This window comes from Dermochelys coriacea, chromosome 6 (genome assembly GCF_009764565.3).
Source record: "Dermochelys coriacea isolate rDerCor1 chromosome 6, rDerCor1.pri.v4, whole genome shotgun sequence".
In the NCBI taxonomy this organism is placed as follows: domain Eukaryota; kingdom Metazoa; phylum Chordata; order Testudines; family Dermochelyidae; genus Dermochelys; species Dermochelys coriacea.
In genome coordinates this window covers 15,816,929-15,839,926 of record NC_050073.1, presented here as the reverse complement: position 1 = coordinate 15,839,926, position 22,998 = coordinate 15,816,929, and the positions used below count along the sequence as shown (strand labels likewise).

General features: G+C 41.2%; 1 protein-coding gene across 1 annotated transcript in view; it reads right to left on the bottom strand.

The window, feature by feature from the left end:
- Nucleotides 1-789: 789 nt before the first annotated feature.
- Nucleotides 790-22,998, bottom strand: part of CHKA (choline kinase alpha) — a 42,581-nt gene continuing 20,372 nt past the window's right edge. The window contains exons 4-12 of the mRNA XM_038406988.2: nucleotides 9,164-9,277; nucleotides 8,423-8,556; nucleotides 7,939-8,043; nucleotides 7,465-7,523; nucleotides 7,013-7,100; nucleotides 5,404-5,512; nucleotides 3,648-3,754; nucleotides 3,017-3,098; nucleotides 790-2,138 (exon numbers count right to left, since the gene is read on the bottom strand). Coding sequence (XP_038262916.1) covers nucleotides 2,079-2,138; nucleotides 3,017-3,098; nucleotides 3,648-3,754; nucleotides 5,404-5,512; nucleotides 7,013-7,100; nucleotides 7,465-7,523; nucleotides 7,939-8,043; nucleotides 8,423-8,556; nucleotides 9,164-9,277 — 858 coding nt within the window. The 3' untranslated portion in view covers nucleotides 790-2,078. The remainder of the gene's footprint in view (nucleotides 2,139-3,016; nucleotides 3,099-3,647; nucleotides 3,755-5,403; nucleotides 5,513-7,012; nucleotides 7,101-7,464; nucleotides 7,524-7,938; nucleotides 8,044-8,422; nucleotides 8,557-9,163; nucleotides 9,278-22,998) is intronic.

The window sequence follows — 22,998 nt, the reverse complement described above, 5'->3', positions numbered from 1 at the left end:
TGAACTAACATGCTGGAGTTAACTGTCCCACATGAGGAATCTCTCTGGAAAGTTAGCAATTATTAGGTCTCACTCTGCATTTAGGTAGATGTGCGAAGCAATCCCAACTAATAAATGCCACTGATGTACCTGTGCAATAGCACATTTCAGCTGCAGTGTAGGTATAGCATAGCTGCATCTCTGAAGGTTAGTTGGCATCTATGAAGTGTGGCAGGGACTCAGTGCAACATGCATTGCACAGTAATTAGAATAGTCTTCCACTGACTGGCAAACTGCCTCAATCCCATGTTTTAATTAAGAGTCCCATGCTGCAAATGTTACTGGTCAAGAGCTTACAAACCCAATAGTGTGGTCAAAGTGAGCCCTTAGTCTATTTCTTAATGAGTTGAATTCTTTGGACCATGTACTGCAAGTAGCTGCAGCTGAAAATTACAATTTCATTCTCCCAAAGGAGCTTTGCTTTTCCCTTCATCATAGTTCTAAGATTTGTTACTAGTTGATCATTCTCCTACATTTAGAATTTAATGCTTATGCCTCAATTTGTTTCACATATTTCTGCAGAAACGTTAGTTTTCCACCGTGTAACATTGTTAAGGTATGACTGAGAAGGTACGAGTAATGTCATCTTCAAAAATCACAACCACCACTGGATTAAAGGTGTTACAAATTCAAAGTATTTGCAAACTGACCCTCTAAAGAATCAGAAATGGCAGTTTGAACAAGTCATGCTATTAGTAAACACTGCACATTCCCTCAAATGTTTTATACACTATCTTCCACACAAGCCTATACAGGAATACTTAAAAAAAATTTATTGTAATATAATACAGTATGTCTTAGCAGAAAGCAAAGAAATAAAACAATGGCCAAAGTAAAATAAGTTCAAGATCTAAAGCTTTCTCCAGAGAACATTTACACATATGCTGTAGATTTCACAGATATATACATGTTTCAACATCATGTTACTGTTTCCCAAAACACTCAACTTTACTGGATTGCTTGCTGGAACAAGATTGAAGTCAGAGGTTTAACAAGGAAAAAAGCACCCCTAGAAGCCAACAATATGCCTCAGTTAGTAAAAAGTGTCTCCCTCTCCTCACGCTGAGGGCAGTTATTTTTTCTTATTTCCCTCATTCCAACACACCTTCCTTACAGACCTGTAATGTGGTAACACCCCTCAGGTCAAGAAGGGCTGCCTTCAGTTGGGAGTATTGTTAATGCCAATCCAGTGATCGGGGGTTGCTACAGTAATTCAAGGCACTCATCCCAGTGCTCCCAGCCTGGAGAGCTTCATATACAGCACATTGCAATACTGCTAGATAGTCAGGCTGAACAATAAAGCATGTTCTTGGTAAAGGATGTGAAATGAATAGGTTAGTCATCCCAAATCTTTTCAGAATTTCCAGTTTAAGATTCATCTGTATTTCATTCTACAAAGAAATGTACATGACAACTACATTCATCTACATTTAGATGACTTGACAGCAAATTGCTTTAATGTGTCCTTTAACCATTTTGCTGTACATAGCAGCAGCTTTCTTGAGACAATGTTTAGGGGACACAATGAGGCTAATACAATTAACTCACAGTAAGGCCTTTCAGCCAGCTTCACAGTATAACAGTTGTCCTCAGACACAATTGATCTTCCCATTGACCTGTAGTGTCTACAATGCACTAACATCTACAAGTGTTCTTGTCACAATGTTCACCAGAATGTCAATAAACCCCCTGAAAGCAAAAAAGTACCAACAGTAACACTGTTTGCTCTTGATGCGTGTGGTATTCCACACTTAACTGTAAGCTTCCCCATAATATAAAATACCCTTTACATTAAAAGGATTTCAAGATATTGCACTGCTGTATTATACTTTTGCCTCCCAATCTCATTCCAAAGGTTTATGAAACTGTAAACAAATAAACCAAGTGATTTTTGTACAGTCTTCACAAATTGTATATCTGCATTCCAAAAAAACCTGGAATCCACTGAAACCTTCATTACAGATACAGTAGCCTAAGCACAGTGGAAGTTCTGTCCAGCTGCTTTCTTTGTACAGTAACATTGTCCATTCTTCCAACATTCATACTTTAAGTTTCCTCTTCTGGTCAAAATATGCATCAAATCTTGATAGTGCATAGTCCTAAATAAAATGAGGAAAATCAATTTCCTGAGAAACAGTGTCCGTTGTGTGCTGCCATGATGTACATGCATTCTTGTCTGCAGTTTGGGAGACTATATAATATGAATATAGATAGAAATATTTTGATATTATTCTCCTGGCTTCACCTTCCAAGAGTATTTGGGGGCAAAGGAAGAGACCTTTTAAACAAGTTAAAGTGTCATGTTAAAGTCTAATTTCAGGTTTAGTAGCATTTCAGCATCCTATCTAACCCTTGGCTATTAGTTGCATGTCAGTTAAGTTTGTCTAGCAACAAAGCAGGGCTTATAGCCAATGCTATAACACTATTCAAGTGTACTAAACCTTTATCAGCAGTTTCTCCCTGTAAAGTAACTAAACTGTAATATCTTTACCATTCATAGTCCCAGAGAAGAAGCCTTACTAGAGAATTTTGAGAAGCAATCTATAGAAAGATTTGTTTCCTCCAAAACAAAAACTAGTATTAAAACTAAAATCCACTGTTCATGTGTTAGTCAGGTACTGCAGAGGGCAGATGCTACAACCCTTTCAACTACAGGAGAAAGTGTGTCTGGGAGAGTGAAAGAATCAGCTCATTGGGAAGCGAAAAATAAGTCCACTTCTGTTCACTACTGGACAGAGGATTAGCAGAAGTTATAGTATCACCTGTAGAATCTTTTGATTTAGGCATGGTAACTGTATAGGAGGACAGACAATTGTACTCAGAAGAAAACTAAACGTGGGGGGGGGCGCGGCAGGTAAATTTCTTTTAAGAAAGCACTGACTAAGATTAATAACTTGCTCTTAACATGCATGAAGGTTTACTTTTAATTAAATGAAAGACTTTTTTTGAAAGAGTAAAATCTTTAAAAAAAACATACCATGTATCCAAACTCAATGGATGAAATCTTTGCTTGTATAATGGACCACAGGCCCCAGAAGAAGTGTGATGCCAGGGCAAACCTGCAAATTACAAAACAAAATGCTTGCTGAAAGACTCTTTAGCATCCCACTTTAACTGCATTATCTAGCCCACTTAGAAGTTATAATAATAAAATTGGCACTGTTGATTTAGACTTTTAGATGAGCTCATATATATTATAATGAGCATCCCAGAACAAAGTTCCTTCTTGCTCCAAGCAGTCATGTGACATGACATCAGTAGCCCACTGACTAATCCTCAAGCTTGGAAAATGTACCTTTATCTTAAGGTAGTTTTCATAGCACAGCTTAATTTATACAATGTCATTAGCAACTTCTATAGCCTGCTATTTGCAATGCGCCATAACAGTTTTAACATGGAACAAGGACTCATTTACAACTATTAGGGGCTCTCTCCTCATTTAACTGGAAAAGCTATTTAAGGCAAATCCTAACTAGAAATTTCTCAGTGAAGCAAGAATGTGAATCCTATTAAGACACCAAAATGCAAGTGTTAACTTGTGGTTAACAGGTGGACTGTATGCAGAATACCAACACTGCACTATCACTACAGCAAATATAAATAGTTACCTATTGACTTCCATTAATAGGTCTTCTTCTGTTTTGGCCTTGTCTTCATTACTTAGATTTTCAAATCCATTTTGGAATGCAGTCAGGTAACTGGAGATAAAATGAAGCTAAAGACAATAGCGATCATGAGAACACACAAGACAATTCTTAGACGCAAGAATGGTTAATATCAGCATACTAAATTTTTATGAAGTTAAATTTGCAGTCTTGGAAAAAAAACTAGAGTATTGACTGTTCTGGATCATTTCAAAACCTGAGCACCAAAGAACAATGCCACTGAGTAACAGATTAGGAATTCAGTATATAAAGACAGCATCCCACTAGTTCTATCCAATCCTTTTGCTTTTGGTCTCAACCCAAAGCTATTGAAACCAGTGGAACATCAGGACAACCACCTTTGTATATACACATGTGGGAGCACAGTAAGGCCACGTCTACACTACCCGCCTGATAGTGATCGATCTATTGGGGATCAATTATTGCATCTAGTGTAGACGCAATAAATCAATCCTGGAGCAGGTACAGAGAAGGGCTACTAGGATGATCCGAGGAATGGAAAACTTGTCTTATGAAAGGAGACTCAAGGAGCTTGGCTTATTTAGCCTAACTAAAAGAAGGTTGAGGGGAGATATGATTGCTCTCTATAAATATATCAGAGGGATAAATACAGGAGAGGGAGAGGAATTATTTAAGCTCAGTACCAATGTGGACACAAGAACAAATGGGTATAAACTGGCCACCAGGAAGTTTAGACTTGAAATCAGATGAAGGTTTCTAACCATCAGAGGAGTGAAGTTCTAGAATAGCCTTCCAAGGGAAGCAGTGGGGGCAAAAGATCTATCTGGTTTTAAGATTCTACTTGATAAGTTTATGGAGGAGATGGTATGATGGGATAATGGGATTTTGGTAAGTAACTGATCTTTAAATATTCAGGGTAAATAGGACTAATCCCCTGAGATGGGATATTAGACGGATGGGATCCGAGTTACCCAGGAAAGAATTTTCTGTAGTATCTGGCTGGTGAATCTTGCCCATATGCTCAGGGTTTAGCTGATTGCCATATTTGGGGTCGGGAAGGAATTTTCCTCCAGGGCAGACTGGAGAGGCCCTGAAAGTTTTTTGCCTTCCGCTGTAGCATGGGTGACTGAGGGAGGCTTCTCTGCTCCTTGAAGTCTTTAAACCATGATTTGAGGACTTCAATAGCTCAGACATAGGAGAGGGTGGGTGAGATTCTGTGGCCTGTGCTGTGCAGGAGGTCGGACTAGATGATCAGAATGGTCCCTTCTGACCTTAGTATCTATGAATCCCTGATTGCTCTGCCATAGACTCCGGAACTCCACCACAGCGAGAGGCAGAAGCTGAGTTGACGGGAGAGCGGTGGCTGTCAATCCTGCACCATGAGGACGTGAAGTAAGTGATTCTGAGTTGATCAGAGATACACAACTTCAGCTATGAGAATAGCGTAGCTGAAGTCTATGCATCTTAGATCGATCCCCCCCAGCGTAGACCAGGCCTAAGAGTTCCATTGCTGCCAATAGCTTTTCAGGTAGAAGTTTCAGGGCTTTTTATTTTTTTTAAAGCATTGTACACTATCACACAAAGTTTATGAACAATTGACTACTACATCCAGTGACACAGTGAGAGGAATTTTGGTGGACAGGATGTATAGTAACAATCAAACTGGTAATTAGGAAAGATCAAATTTGAAGCTTGTGGACCCTGACATTTAAGTGTAACTTTACTTTCATGCACCTACCTGTTGCATCCTTGTGGGATACTTCAAAAAACTGGCTTTGAAGAACGGGTATTTTTCATAAGTATAGTCATACATCCATTCACAGAAGTGATTTGCAATGTCAAATCCTCTGAAAATTAACAGTTCAATAGTTAGGTTAGGGCAGAGTTCAAGTTTCCAGAATATTTAAATATTAGCTCGTTTAAAATTTCAAGACTGTATTGATTATAAAGCATGAGGAGAACATTGGCATGAAGTACTTTAAGTTCTACAAATAGAAATCAGAAATGGCAGTAAAAGCTTATTGAGGAAAACACAAAAAGCAAATAGTGCAAGATGCATCAACAAGCCGTTGGGTTTTACTGCTAGCTCTTTTTTAAAGACAATGTCCTTATTGTCCATGCAGGAGAACTTGCTACTGCTGTTTGTGTGGAGTACATCAGCAATACCAGAATCTGTGACCTTAACTCAAAACACCAAGGGTCCAATATATCGAAGAATTGAGAACTATTTGCCAGCATTTATGGAATGCAGGAGGTAATTTAGATCACAAGTCAATTATTAATACTGTAAAAACCCACCTCTATATAAAGTGGCTAATACTCCACTGGCATTTTGAGTTCAATTAAGTTTCTGTTGTGATAAAGTTTAATGGAGTAGTACATTTAAAGCATACTTTTCAACTTGGCAAAGACTGATATATGATATTACTAAGTCTAGATCAGAAAGATGCTGAATGAAGAAGGCATTTGAATAGTCCTGTAACATCCTAAGAGAATCCTTGCACACATAGGAGGAAAGGAATTCGACAAGAGGGTCATGAGAAAGGAAAGCAAAGTAGCAAGAGTCTTTATGTTTACAAAAATTGCTAAATGAGTTAATTCCACATATGTTCATGTACAGGAAGTGGAAGCTTATGCTGCACTTGGATACATTTAGAACACCAGTAACTCTGTATTTAAGAAAAATGCATGTAGGTGGCCGTAGGTGAGAAAGTTCTTTGAAGTTGCCTCAGAACAGAGTAACAAAACAGATCTTCTGTGCTAAAAACAAGGTTGCTGCAAGAACTAATTTCAGAAGAAAAGCAGCAAACTACAGTGCTAGGAAAAGGTTTTGGTAATAAAAGCCAGGACAGTGGAAGTAATTAAGATAAAAGGAGAATTTTTAAGGTATGCAATAAAGATTTCAGACACATTACTTAGCTGTTACACTAATGATCACATCTTTCTGATTAATAGAGAGATTACTTGCATTTTCTAAAGAGATTTTATTCACTTTTCTGCTCCATTTATGGGGGAAAAGTCATGTCTAGGAGGCATGCTATCACAAGCCAAATATTATGTGAACTGAACTGCAGCAGTCCATCTTTTCAGACTTCTGCAGATGAATTAGATTTCAGATACATTGATTTAGTCACCTGTGAGACTGTCAATTTGGCTTGTGCTCAGAGCTTTTGGCCTTCAGTTTTGGTGAATCAAAGGCAAGACAGAATGTAATTCAGAGAAATACAACTCATTGGAAGAGATTAGATTTAGAAGAGTTTTATTAGCATTTCCTTTTACTGTAGTTTATTTAAAGACACGCCAACCCTGCCAAACAGGAAAATCTTGCTATGTTTGGAACAGTTTACCTGTAATTATAGCTGCTGTATTCAAAGTCAATAAGCATTAGCTTTTGTTTTTCAGAATCCTCTCTGCCTTCCAAGAGCAAGACATTACCTGAAGAGTTTTGAGAAAACACAACTATGTAGTGAGCAGAATCACTGGAGTTGTTTTGATAAAAATTCAGACAATACTTCTAAGTAAAAAAAAAAAAGTCACTCAAGAATCCTGGCATTCCTTTTGACAAAAACAGGAAAGCAACATGTGAAGGCAACGGGATACCTATATTTAATTTGTAACAAGCTTGTCAAATCCCTACCCATCCCACAACTCAACCAATCATAATATAAGGTGTCAGAGTTCACAGGATTGAGTAGATATATAGCCCAAAACAGCATTAGTAGAAATCAACCAAGAAATAATCAAAGGCTGCTCTTAGCACTGCAGTATTAACCTAGTTGCCAAAGTAGTGTCATCCTACCTTCTTGGCAGTCATTGTGGCAAAAGACAACTGGCGATAAAGTAGCTTCAAGCATAGATCTGAAAAACAAGGGGCCAACAAAGAGCTAATTAAGACAAAAAAGTTTCTAGACACAGCTAAATGTAAAACTTGTTTTTTGTTGCATGAAGTCCAGGTTTCAAAGTATTCCTGACAAAACCTACATTTTAATGCTGCATGTAGGCTGAGAATTTAAGGGCACAGCAATCAGAACACTCAGAGGTAAGGCTCTACACTACAACCAACTCAGCACGCTATTACTGAATGCGCCATTGTATCTGTTTGCAAGCATGTACAAACAAGGGACAGTTGTGGAGGCTATGGGAACCATATCCCTTTGATCTCAAAATGTAAGTTAATACAGTTCTCTGAATTCAATACATATACACACTTGTCTAGGGTGAGTGGTAATTAATAAGTTAATGTAAAATAGTAGCAAAGAAGCTAAAATCTTACCTTAGGCTTTTCATTTCCTGGGGAAGATTGTAACTGAGGATTTTGTTAAATTTTCTAATCCTGGATTCTCTGGTAAACTTAATCCTCAATACTTGGTTTAGATACCTACCCAAAAAATAAAGTTGTAAAAACAGTGTACCAAGTTTGAGTACAATTAATATTCCAATGTTAGAATGCTAATTATACTACAGTTGAGACCTTTTAGTTTAATCTTAAAAAAAAATACGTACGATTTCAAAATCAAGATGCACCAAATTGAAACTTCGGGGGGGAAAAAAAAAAAAAAAAAAAAAGTCTTCTGGACTCCCCAGATAAGAGCTGCTTATAGACAGCAAGCCTTCATCCTTACAAAATACCTGCCAGTTTACAGACGAGACCCTCTAGAACAGCAAGACTTCTACCTATTAAGAAGGTCATTGGTTGCTTTCTTCCTACCCCCCCACCCCAGTTTCATAAACTTTACAATAAAAGTGAGAAGACTTACTTTTCCATTGTCCCAAAAAGCCATTTAGGTTCTTTATTAAATGGCATTTTCATACCATGAAACCTGGCCATTTTCTCAGCTATTTCTGCAGATATATCAGGTAAGCCTAATTCTTCTGTATCTAATTTTCTGCTCTGTAACAAAATAAAGCACACTTGGAAGAGTTGATAAGAACAGAGAAACATGAATATCACTCAATAAATTTCAAGTAACAGAATCAAAGTTTAAATTGTTTCATGAAAGTTCAGCACAATTATATTTGGGAAGAAGTTTAAGTTAACTGGAATATCTATTAAGTATTCATTTGGTAGCCTCTGATCTTCTGTCCTATAAGGTCAGAGGGCCAAGTCCCACCTGAAGTCTTATACACTTGGAAAAGAGTCCAGGGGATACATTAAGTGTGTCATTGAAGAGAATAAAAACAAATCTTTTTGTGCCATTCTTTTGATTGTTAACAGAACAGCTGCTCTCAAGCTTGTTTCAGTCTATTTATTATGATTCAACGTAAAACTACAGCTGGAGAAGAAATTTTTATAGACATCATCCCTCCCCCCCCAAAAGAGATTATAATTAGAGTCAGGAAGTCTAGTTATAGCAACAAATTAAGGCTAACAGTTACAAGTGCCAAATATTTCATTCCCACACCTCTGCTTTTGTATACAGTCCAAAGACGCCCTGGTCATGTTCAATTACAACATCTTACAGCTACTAGCCTGTTGACTAATCATGAATGTGACTCACTGGAATGAATTCCTCTAATCGGCCTTGTGGAAAGATTCCATACAGCTTCGGGCCAAGATTTCGCTCTGCAAGAATGGCAAACATAACACTCTCCAGTACCATGGCTTCTGCACCCTGCATAAAATCAAGGTTTACACAAAAGAGTTAAATTTAGTATACTTAAGAGCGCAAAGCTCCCATAGTGAAAGTTTGTTTAGGATGAGTTTTTAAATTCTGAGACTAACTGATTTAGGTTTTTTTATGACAGCAAAAAAAGAAAAAAAGGTTGCTCAATACAAGAAGTTTTAATATGAAAGCCATGCAGCATTACAGCTTCAGGAGGAAACTTTAGCCAATGAAAATTATGAGAGGCCCATTGGTGCCTACTGGCAAAGTGTTCACTGTTCTTTACAAGCAACTCCTGTCACACTTGACCTCACCACATCTTAAATACCACTTTCATGGATATTTATCCATGAAGGGTAGCATGAGGTCTCCACTGAAACTTAACTTATTGCAAGATGCGTAATGGTTAATATTTAAGGAACAATGTAATTATATTGAAAAAAAGACTCATTCGTGTATTGTAATGTTTCTTCGAAATGTGGGTGCAGATGTGTATTCCACTCAGGTATGAGCACACCTAGTGCACCGAAGCGAAGTCAGAGAACTTTGTCTAGCAGTACTTGTAGGGAGCAGTGATCATGCCCTTTTGTCAAAGCCCCTCCCATGGCTACAAGGACAGCACCACCCTGAGCTCCCTCAGGTTTCTTTGCACGAAAATGCCAGGCTGGAGACTTCAGTACAAAGGACAAGGAGGGCAGGTCATGGAATACATATCTGCACTCTCTCAAAGAACAGTTACAATACAGATAACTGTCTTTTCTTGACTTGTTGCAGATGTGTATTCCACTCTGGTGACTCGCATGCAGTACTCATAGGAGGTGGGGCTTGGAATTTATTTAAATAGAGACTGTAAAACTACCTTCCCAAGGTTTCATCAGGCCTTGATACTGTGGTGATAGTATAATGTCTAAAAGATATGCATGGAAGACAGTGTTGCAGTCCTGCAAATTTTCACTGGAGACACTTAACAAGGGATGTTGCTTGAGTGCTCATCCAATGAGCGCACTGACTGTGGGAGTGTCATCTGAGCCATTCCACAGCCTACGGTAACTTATCTACTTGGAAAGTCTGACTGCTGAACAGACGAAAGGCTGACCAGTCTCCAGACAATACTAAGAGCCAAGGTGAGAACAAAATTTAGTCCTCAACAGAATGCAAAGCACCACCTCCCACCACTTAAGGTATGGAGACTGCTCCTCTGCCCTTGAATGTGGTTTGGTTAAGTAAATAACTTGAGGTGAAACATATCATGGGGGATGGGGGAAGAAAAAGGAACTTAGTGGCTTTAGGGCCACACCCTATGTCCTTGAAGGACTGATCACATGGAGGATTTGCCATCACAACAAGCAAGTCTAGTAGATGTTACAGTTACCAGGAAGGCAATCTTTTGGGAGAGGAGAGCCTATGATTGTGTTGCTATCTGCTCAAATGGCAGGCTCAGTGCTGCCAGCACCATACTAAGGTCCCACAACAGCACCATTTCTTTGATGGACAATACCCTTCAGAAACCCATCATCATAGGGCTCAACATCAAACTTTCCTTGGATGGGAGAATGGAAAGCTAAGATCACAGCTAAGCAAACCTTCAGTGAGCCAAGAGGTAGGCCTGAAGATTTCAAATATAGCAAAAATAGTCCAAAAAGTCTTGAATCTGAGCAGACATGGGCTGAATTTGTCTTCATACTGGAAAACAGTTTCCACTTAGGGAAATTCTGCTTAGTAGTAGAAAACCAACCCCTTGTGAGCACTCTCCTCATCTAGCCATGCAGGACCCATACAGTCAGGTGCAGACTGTCCAATACCAGATGAATAACTTGGCCATGAAGTTCAGACAGCAAGACTGGAAGAAGAGGGAGAAATTTGCGAAGTCAAGTTGATGGTTTTCCAACTTCACTCCAACATTGCCTTGGCCATGCTGGTGCAATCAGAATTAATTTGGCGTTGTTAATTTTGAGCTTTTTGATAAAAAGGTCAGAGGGATGTGGAAGAGGCACATCAGGTTCAGTCCCCAGTGCAGATGGAAGAAATCAGTTGGGGCCCCTGGACTGAGCCCTGCTTAGGAACTGAACTGACATTTCCTGTTGTCCTTACTTGTGTATGGATCAGTCGATGGGAATACTGCATATTCAGAAAGTGGGCCTCAGTACACTTTAGGGACCATTTGTGGTTGTCTGAGAAAATGCTGCTGAGGTGGCTGGTGACAAGTGAGTTGGTGTGGGCATGGTATCTTCCTTGATACAGACGTACCAGAACTTTGCTTCCTGACAGAGCTGTCTCCTCCCTGCTTGTTCACATAATACACTGGTAACATTGTCTGAATTGTTAGCTGCTGTTTCCTTGATCTGGTCCCAAACCCTGTGGCATGCGTTGAATATTGCTCAAAGTTTCAACATTGACATGAGTCTGCTTTCTGTTCTGATCAAACTCCGAACCTTTAACTACACCAAGATATGCTCCCTAACCTATTGGGGACATCAATGACCAACGTTCTTGCTGGTGGAGGATGGACAGACTGACACTGTCCTGCTCCATCCACCATGGAAGGGAGTCTAATATCTCTGGAGGGACCTCTACAAGGCAGCCCAGTCACTGGCAACTGGGGTGACAAACTGAAGCAAGAGCTGAAGGCAAAGACACATTGCCGCACGAAGTGCATGCGCCCCAGTAACCTCAAGCATATGAAGACTGGTAGAAAGATGCAAATGGAGTTCCAGGCAGAGGTGATTTATCTGGAACTGGCATGGGAGAAAGATCCTCGAATTCATAGATTCTAGTGGAGCCCCAATTTGATTTTTTGGAGTTGGGTTCAAAGTAGTCTTCTTTGTTGAGGATCAGTACCAGACAAATCAAAAAGGGCCAGCATTAAGTGGATGTGACTGGCCAATCTCCAAGTATGGAAATACAAAGTTTCCCTCCTTAGGCCCCAACACAGTCATGCATTTGGCAAAGGCACCTGAGGCAGATAACAGGCCAAAAGGGAGAACTGTGCACTGGTAATGTTAGCCAGTGATGAGGAATCTCAAGAACTTTCTGTGGCTTGGGAGAACTCGCCTTGTAGAAATAAGCATCCTGGAGAACGATCAGCAAACTAGTCATGATTCAGAGCAGGAAAAACAACAGCCAATGTAACCATGTGGAATTTGATACACTATGTATTGGTTGAGACTCTGGAGATTGAAGATGTGTCATTCCTCCCCTCCCCTCAAGTCTAAGGGTAGAGATCAAGAAGTACTAGGAATAAAATCCTTTTCCAATGAGGAATCTTCTCTAACACCCATAAAGCAGATAGGGTTTGGACCTGCTCTATCAGCATTAATTCAGGAGAGAGGTCCCTGAAAAGGGACAGTGTTGGGGGGAAGAAGGGGGGGATGGGAGGGAGAGAACTGAATTGTTTAACCCAATCCCAAAGTGCTTAGGAGCCATCTGTCCACCATTATTGCTTCCCAAGCACTGTAGAAGCAAGATACCTTTTTCCAACTAAGATTGGGTTGAAACCTTTGCCAGTCGTATGATATTCTCAATGTACACATCAAATAGGCTGCCTGCCTAAAAATTGAGGGGGGGAGAAGAGGCTGGCTGGGTAAATCTAGACCCAGAAGATCTTCTCCTGAGATGCCAGATTTCCTGTTCAAGAGGAATCTTGGTTGGTATGGTCACTCTGAAATACTGCTGAGGGTTGTACTGCTGTTGATCCAGAAAAATGATGTTTTTGGAGGCTTGGGTATAAATTCCCAAAGAGCAGATTTCAGAGTAGCAGCCGTGTTAGTCTGTATTCGCAAAAAGAAAAGGAGTACCCGTGGCACCTTAGAGACTAACATTTATTAGAGCATAAGCTTTCATGAGCTACAGCCCTCCTCAATAAAAGCTTTGAACTCCCTAGAGGATTCAAGTGACTTGTCTGAACTTGGTTCTACAGTCCCACTCACAAAGTTCTATTTAGAGAGGCATATCTGCTAATTCACAATGTACATTTGCAAAGGCGGTCAAATAGATCTTCCATCCCCTAATATCCAACCTCTTAGCTTCTTTGTCCTTGGGGGTAGACCTGAACCTCCCCTGACAATCTCTCATTGGCCATTGTCACAGCTAACAAAGTAGGGGAAGAATGCAGAGGGTTGTTTTTATGAACAAAGGGACATAACTCTTGTCCCTGTTTACTGTCAGCCTCAAAGAAGCTGGAGTGTCCACAAAGCCGTGGCAGGCTTCCATAGTGCTTCTTCATCAACATGGAACGCTTTTTCCCTGGGGTTGAGGACTGAAGAACATCCACTAGTTTGTGGATATTCTCCTGCACAAACCCAATCTGTACTCCCAAAGTGAAGCCATTCATCTCAGGAGACTTTGTTGTGCCTTGAAGTCTTCGGGCACCAGGGAGGGAGCATTTTGTTGTGCCTTGAAGTCTTCGGGCACCAGGGAGGGAGCATCTAGTACTGTAGTGTAATCTGGAATACTGTATGCAGTTGTGATCTCCCATGTTTAAGAAAGATGAATTTGAAACGGAACAGTGCAGAGAAGGGCTACTAGAATGATCTGAGGAACAGAAAACTTGCCTTATGAGAGGAGACTCAGGGAGCTTGGCTTGTTTAGTCTAACAAAAAGGAGGCTGAGGGGAGATATGATTGCTCTCTATAAATAGATCAAAGGGATACAAACTCCTCTCCCTCCCTGGTATTTAAGTGTCAATGAACACAAGAGCAAATGGATATAAACTGGCCAACAAATTTAGGCTTGAAATTAGACAAAGGTTTCTAATATTGGAGGAGACATTCTGGAACAGACTTCCAAGGGGTGCAGTGGGGGAAACTAACTAGCTTCAAGACTGAGCTTGGTAAATTCATGGAGGGGATAGTATGATGCAACTGCCTACAAGCTATCTGACTACTAGCAGCAAGCCTCTCCAATGGCTGGTAATGGGACACTAGATGGGGAGGGCTCAGAGTTACTACACAGAAGTTTTTCCAGAGGTGTCTGGCTGTTGGAGTCTTGCCCACATGCTCAGGGTCTAACTGATCGCCTTATATGGGGCCAGGAAGGAATTTCCCCCAGGTTAGATTGGCAGAGACTCTTGTCTTCCTCTACAACATGGGGCACGAGTCACTTGCAGGTTTAAAGACAAGTTTCAGAGTAGCAGCCATGTTAGTCTGTATTTGCAAAAAGAAAATGAGTACTTGTGACACCTTAGAGACTAACAAATGTATTTGAGCATAAGCTTTCGTGAGCTACAGCTCACTTCATCGGATGCATTCAGTGGAAAATACAGTTAGGAGATTTTTTACACACCCCCCCCGCCCCCATGAAACAATGGGTTTTATCATACACGCTGTAAGGAGAGTGATCACTTAAGATGAGCTATTACCAGCAGGAAGGGGGGGAGGGAGGAGAAGGAAAATCTTGGTGATAATCAAGGCTGGCCATTTTCAGCAGTTAACAAGAACATCTGAGGAACAGTGGGGGGGGAAGAAACAACATGCATGACATGCATCCAATGAAGTGAGCTGTAGCTCACAAAAGCTTATGCTCAAATAAATTTGTTAGTCTCTAAGGTGCCACAAGTAGGGATAGCTCAGGGGTTTGAAAACCCAGGGTTGCGAGTTCAGTCCTTGAGGGGGCCATTTAGGGATCTGGGGCAAAAATTGGGGATTGGTCCTGCTTTGAGCAGGGGGTTGGACTAGATGACCTCCTGAGGTCCCTTCCAACCCTGATACTTTATGATTCTAAGTACTCCTTTTCTTTTTGCAAATACAGACTAACACGGCTGCTACTCTGAAACCTGTCATTATGCAAGGCACTGAATTTAGCTGTATGGAGTGGAAATCTATCAACTTCATGAAAAAACTCAGATAGACAGACATCTTCCTCTCCAAATGCAAACAGACTGACATCATACCAAAAAAGGACTGAAGGAAAAAAAAATCCATTGCAATCTACATACCACACAGACTATGCTGACAGTTTGTGCCACACACTCAAAGAAACTGCAGAACCACCTGATCAACATCCTCTACAGCAAACAGGGAAAGATTAAGAATGAGCTCTCAAAACTGGATACTCTCATAAAGAACCAACCTTCCACACAAACTGCCTCGTGGCTGGACTTCAAACACACACACACTTTGCTTCTCTACAAACGAAAAAGGACACCAATCTAAACTACATGCCACAAGGGGCCACAACAGTGGTTCCCTTAACCCACCCAGCAATATTGTTAATCTATCCAACTATACTCTTAGCCCAGCAGAAGAATCTGTCCTATCTCGGGGCCTCTCCTTCTGCCCCTCCACCCCCACAAACAAGATACAGTTCTGTGATGACCTAGAATCCTATTTTTGACGCCTCTGAACTACATACTAACCCACAGAGACCTTCCTACTAAGATTACAAAAAGAAGGATTCTGGGTGGACTCCTCCTGAAGGTCGAAACAGACTGGACTTCTACATAGAGTGCTTCCACTGACGTGCACAGGCTGAAATTGTGGAAAAACAGCATCACTTGCCCCATAACCTCAGCCATGCAGAACACAATGCCATCCACAGCCTCAGAAACAACTGACATCATAATCAAAAAGGCTGACAAAGGAGGTGCTGTCGTCATCATGAATAGGTCAGAATATGAACAAAAGGCTACTAGGCAGCTCTCCAACACCACTTTCTACAAGCCATTACCCTCTGATCCCACTTAGGATTACCAAAAGAAACAGCATTTGCTCAAGAAACTCCCTGAAAAAGCACAAGAACAAATCTGCACAGACACCCCTGGAGCCCAAACCTGGGGTATTCTATCTGCTACCCAAGATCCATAAACCTGGAAATCCTGGACGCCCTATCATCTCAGGCATTGGCACCCTGACAGCAGGATTGTCTGGCTATGTAGACTCCCTCCTCAGGCCCTACGCTACAGCACTCCCAGCTATCTTTGAGATACCACCGACTTCCTGAGGAAACTACAATCCATCGGTGATCTTCCTAAAAACACCATCCCAGCCACTATGGATGTAGAAGCCGTCTACACCAACGTTCCACACAGATGGACTACAAGCCGTCAGGAACAGTATCCCCGATACTGTCACGGCTAACCTGGTGGCTGAACTTTGTGACTTTGTCCTGACCCATAACTATTTCACATTTGGGGACAATGTATACCTTCAAATCAGCGGCACTGTGATGGGTACCCGCATGGCCCCACAGTATGCCAACATTTTTATGTCCAACTTAGAACAACGCTTCCTCAGCTCTCGTCCCCTAATGCCCCTACTCTACTTGCGCTACATTGACGACATCTGGACCCATGGAAAAGAAGCCCTTGAGGAATTCCACCATGATTTCAACAATTTCCATCCCACCATCAACCTCAGCCTGGATCAGTCCACACAAGAGATCCACTTCCTGGACACTACGGTGCTAATAAGCGACGGTCACATAACCACCACCCTAATCTGGAAACCTACTGACCGCTATTCCTACCTACATGCCTCATCTTTCATCTAGACCACACCACACCATCCATTGTCTATATCCAAGCTCTACAATATAACTGCATTTGCTCCAACCCCTCAGACAGAGACAAACACCTACAAGATCTCTAACCAGCATTCTTACAACTACAATACCCACCTGCTGAAGTGAAGAAACAGATTGACAGAGCCAGAAGAGTACCCAGAAGTCACCTACTACAGGACAGGCTCAACAAAGAAAATAACAGAACGCTACTCGCCATCACCTTCAGCCCTATCAAGGATCTACAACCTATCCTGAAGGACGACCCCTCACTCTCACAGATCTTGGGAGAAACGCCAGTCCTTGCTTACAGACAGCCCCCCATCCTGAAGCAAATACTCCCCAGCAACCACACACCATACAACAGAACCACTAACCCAGGAATATATCCTTGCAACAAAGTCCATTGCTAACTCTGACAACATATCTATTCAGGGGACACCATCAGAGGGCCTAATCACATCAGCCACACTATCAGAGGCTTGTTCACCTGCGCATCTACCAATGTGATATATGCCATCATGTGCCAGCAGTGCCCCTCTGCCATGTACATTGGTCAAACTGGACAGTCTCTATGTAAAAGAATGAGTGGACACAAATCAGACGTCAAGAATTATAACATTCAAAAACCAGTCTGAGAACACTTCAATCTCTCTGGTCACTCGATTACAGACCTGAGAGTGCCTATCCAAACAAAAAAAGCTTCAAAAACAGACTCCAACAAGAGACTGTGGAATTGGAATCAATTTGCAAACTGGATACAATTAACTTAGGCTTGAATAGAGACTGGGAGTGGATGGATCATTACACAAAGTAAAACTATTTCCCCATGTTATTTCTCCCCCCACCCCACCCCCCACTGTTCCTCAGAGGTTCTTGTTAACTGCTGGAAGTGGCCCACCTGGATTATCACCACAAAAGGTTTTCCTCCTTCCTGCTGGTAACAAACTCATCTTAAGTGATCACTCTCTTTACAGTGTGTATGATAAAACCCATTGCTTCATGTTTGTGTGTAAGTAAAAATGTCCTCACTGTATTTTCCACTGAATGCATCCAATGAAGCGAGCTGTAGCTCACGAAAGCTTATGCTCAAATAAATTTGTTGGTCTCTAAGGTGCCACAAGTACCCCTTTTCTTTTTGCAGGTTTAAAGTAGTGTAAATGGTGGATTCTCTGTAACTTGCCTTTAAATCATGATTTGAGGACTTCAGTTACTCAGTTTAGAAGAGAGTGAGGTTCTGTGACCTGCAATGTGCAGGTTGTCAGCATAGATGATCATGATGATTGCTTTTGGCCTTAAAGTCCATGAGTGTAAGAAAGAGGAGCCACAAGAGTCTGCTTGAGCCTGCTCCAACACAAATGTCCTCTACCTGAGTGTTTAACATAGGTGGCTGAAGGGATACCACTGGTTGGTCTGGTGATCTTGCCCTATAGTGGGTTGAAGATCCTTATCTTAAGGAAGAAGGGAACCTTCCATGGATCCCAAGGCCTCTCTCTGGGGCAGAGATGGGCATCAGTAGCCAGAAGGTACCAGGCCAAGAGCCCGTCTTTGCTGCGGGAACAGCGTTAGCACTGGTACACCAAATCAGAATCAGATGAAGGCCTTGACCTCCTTGACTGCCACGTGGAAGATGGAGTGTGATGAGGACCCTGAGTTGATCTCTATTAACTGCTATCAGCATCCAGAGGAAAAGGATGTGCCATAGTGGAGAGCAAAGAAACAGCCAGCCTTGTCTGAGATCCTGTGAGCTGGTTCTACTGGTACAAAACCCAATAAAGAAGTCTGCTCTGAAAACTGGAAGTGGTCTGGTTCTCCCACTTCATATCAGAGTTAAGGGAGGAATTGATATGGAGACTGGTAATGACCCTGAGGGCAAAGTCTGTACTGCAGACAATACTTGTACTGAGGAGAGCAGTCGTACAGGGAAGAACTTAGGATCAGTACAGAGAACAGCTTTGACTGTGCACTCTGATTGCAAAGCATTGCTGATGCTTGGAAAACCTCTAATCAGCTCAGCCTTTGCCTTCATTATCATAAGAAACCCTGTAGGTATCTGTCCCTGGACAACTGGGAAATGAAGGACTAAAAGGCAAAGCAGGTCTGACATATCAGGCAAACAATTGATGCTGATTCCATCAATATTGGACTAAACATCCTGCAGATGGTGCTGGAGTCCATGAGAGAGTCTCAAAATTGATGTCTCAGTACTGGAGAGTGGGTGAAAGGCCTGACTCCATCACCCACACTGAAGAGTTACGGTGCCAGTCTGCACTCCTTGATGGGGATGATGACTATCCCAGCACCTGGAATGGCCACTGTGTTTTAGGAATTCTTTTCCTCAGGAAGTGATAGAAAGGAAAACCATCCTTTTCTTCCTGGGGGAGGCCTTAGCGCCCGGCCAAGGAACAATCTCCTCTCAGGATCTAATATTGTCTAAGGAGCTGGTACGTTGGAGGTTCCTGGTGCTGACAGGCCTTATATGGCCAGCTCCATCAAGTCCCTTACGTCTCAAGTCCCTTGCTATCTGCCTTCTCTTTTTGAAGAATTTGAAGATGGAGCACCTTTCTTTAATGTGCCATTCTCAAGCACAGTAAACAACGTGTGTGTTGCTCAGTTAAGAATAGCCACCCCACATGACAGACTGTTTGAATCCTGGTGAAGGCATTCTACCAATAACACTGCTAACCTAATTAACTATACCTTAACCAAGATACAATCACTATGCTCAAGCTTATAAACTATTTACAAGAAAGCCTCAGAAGACCTTAAAATCAACATCAAGAAAATGCCACAATGAACACTCCAACTCTGGCCATGGTTAATGAGAAGGAACAGAGGGGGGACTGGAGCAGCACCATCTTTATATAGTCATGGTAGAAGCTATGAGGAAAGGACATGAACATCACCCTTACAGCTACTGCTAGGCAAAGTTCTCTGGCTTTAGTGTGCTGTCTTGTATACATATCTGCAACTGCTTGAAGGACTAGGCCTTATGGTCTTGTAGTAAAAGTCAAGAAGGAATTGGATCTGAGATGGCCCATTCAAGTGAGAGGTCATCTTTTCCCTGGTCAGTCAATAATGTAATGCAAAGTTTGATTGTCTACCCTTGCCTCATCCCCATACAGACAATGGAAAACCAAAGACAACCGCAAACAAATGAAACCAGTTGGAGTTGAAAAACCATTTATAGCAGGCAGCAGATCCCCCTGGCTCTGAATAAAGTTTTCAGTGTAACAGTAGAAGGAAAGGTATCATTCCTAGTGCCATCTTGTTGAGTGTGGGTGTTTCATCAAAGAATGGATCCAGATTCCTGTGAAGTCTACTAGCTGTGCAACAGACTAAGCTTTGGAGAAAATCTTTTAGATAGGAAAGGTAACTAAGGACCTAATTTGCATTTTGTTTTGTATTGTAATGACTTGTTTCCATCATACTTTTATTTTAAGAAAAGATAAAGGTTTCCCTAGAAACAATAATGGGTTTATTTAAGTGCTCACAAGTGCTATACATCATACAAGAAATCATAATAAGGTCACTAGCCAACTGCGGTATGCTTTTCGTTTGAGAAAGGTTCTGGAATTTCTGTGAGTAGCCAGCATCAGGGGTTGGATATCACAGGGGAATGCTTGAAGGGTACTTGGGGATTGGGTGTGTCTCTTGTTAACCTTCAAGGCAAAGATGGTGATAGCCAGTTAGGCACTAGCTAGTTAGGTCCCAAACAGCACCTGCCTACCACAGGTAAGACTCCCTTTAACTGAAGGTTGGGGTAACAAGATGACTCACATTCCTGGGTACCCCGAGAACCATCAAGTATTTATGGTAAGCAAATCATTGCCAAGGCTAGGTTACACAAAACTAATGTACATTAAACCTGATCAGCTTTGGTTTTCCAGCACCACCTCCATCTACAATTCTACTTGTTACAACATTGCAGACCATGTATGAACAGGAAGATGGTAAATTGAACTGGTGCTATAAATACTAGTGAACAACATTAAGGTATCCTAACACTCTAAATTAATCTCATGCAATACAAAAAAGTCATAATACTATCTACACTTAACTATGGGGCTCAGCATTTAAAATAAAAGTGGACTTTGTCTTTGGCTGTTTGGACTAAGGTGAAAATTTTAGTTTGAGAAACTAAATTTAGTGACCCAAAGTAGAATACTCAGTGTATCCTTAATTGGAACACTTTAGATCCATTTTCCCTGCACCTTTGCAAATTTGGTCATTCTTTAGCAGCAACAGACCTAGCTATTTTAGGAATAATGTAATAAACCTTTGCAAAACAAAGGTGGGAAGAAAAAACCCAATGTCTTATAAAACCTTAATGCAAATAGATTTATATTAAGACTGGCTCCATCTCTAGGATACAATAAACGAAAACTATCAAATCTATAGATTAGATATGCAAGTACTACATTTGAAAAACATTTTCTTCTACAAATGCCTCTCCTTGGAAACATCCCAGCACCAGCATGACATGAACACTCAACTCCAATATTTTTACATGAATGGAAGGGAATTAGAAATTAGCCATCTTCAGTCTAGACCTTTTTGTATACTGCTCACTCAAGGTCAACATCACAGAAGTGTAGCTGTCACCATGTGCAAGATTAGCTCTGTAAAGATGTAAAAACCGTAATATAGGAGACCACATTGGATCTGCCTGTTATGGTAAGAGGAAGTTATTTGTACTACAGTAAATCCTAAAGGGCTGATCAGGATACTGATGGAAGTTGTACAGACACAGGAAGACAGCCTCTGCCCAGAAGAGCTTACACAATGTAGGGAATGAGGACAATTTTCATACTGTGCTCTTCATAACTTTTTTGGCATTAGACAGGTTGAAAAAAAAGTGGTTTCAGATAGTGGGGTGCAGATTGCCTTTTTCTTGCAAGAGTTACCACGGGCAAATACACTCTGGAGTCTGCCTCTTCCCTTGCTCCTGCCTCCAGCAGTTCTCTTTTGGCTTTGTTGGGCTCCTGGCTTATGTCTTCTTCTCCATAGCTCTTTAGTTTTCTCATAGCTTTGACTTCACAATGCTTTCCCTGGCCTCACTGTATTTGTATTAGTTTGTGCTACAGCTGTATTGACTCAGTCTCTACCCCTCACAGCTGAAAGAAAACCATGAGAACATGAACCAAGTAGGCAGACACCAGATGTCTATTCCTAAGTACACTGACAGAAACATCTAGGGGTCAGGATAACCTCCAATATGACGAAGGCTTGTAGGAGGTGCATGGGCATCTTAAACCTCTTAAAGCTCTCCCCTCCTGCAGCCTTCAGGAGGTCCAAAAAGACAGATGCACCCTGATTTCCCCTGCTGCCAAATCCTTTGCTCTTGAAGCCCCTTCCCAACACATCAAGTGTTTGCAGAAAGGGTGGAAACGGAGATCTTCCTCTGCAAAATTACTCCTGACCTGAATGGTAGAATGGCCCCTTGGAAATATACCATCAACACTGGATTCCTTAGTAAGAAACTTAAATCTTGGTTTGGAGGTCTTGAGCAACTCTTACTTTGAAATGTATATATATTGGAATCAGATTACCTTCATTCTAAGGTTACTCACTAGGGTTCTGGTCAGGGAGTTTTTGTACTAGTTTTAAGGTGTTCTGGTGGAAGTCTTCTTGCAAATCTCTAATTCTACAGTGTAAGATGGGAAGGATAGAAAGACAGGTATATCCACAGGTATTTAACATATTGAGTTAAAGATACAAGGCAAGCTTAAGGATTTTCAAAATACTGTTAGTGGCAATCTGATGAGTATGACATGTGCAAGGCAATAATGGTTGTGGACCCCTTCCTTCATGCAGTGTTCTCCATCTTGTTTCCCAAGGCAGAATTAATGCCTTTAACAACACTATAGTTTCACATGCTCTTGCAGAGGCTTTGCCAAGTACCAAAATTCAAGTTAGAATAGACATTCAACATGGTAAGTTTAGCAGAGGCACCAGATTTTTACTAATAGCCTATTATGACTATGCACTCTGGGACATCAAAGTTTTGAAGATTCAAGTAAAATGATGCTGCAGATCCAAATGAAGGACATCTGGATAGTCACACTGTCATATTTCTATAAGGTGAAGCTGGCACACTCCTGAAGGTATCTGGATAATATGGGCAAGTACTCAATTAGATAGAGATGTATTTGGTTTAGACAAAGCTGAAGAGACTGCTCATCTAATTCTACACCTCTGAAGATATTTAACTGGATTTTACTCATCCACTGTCT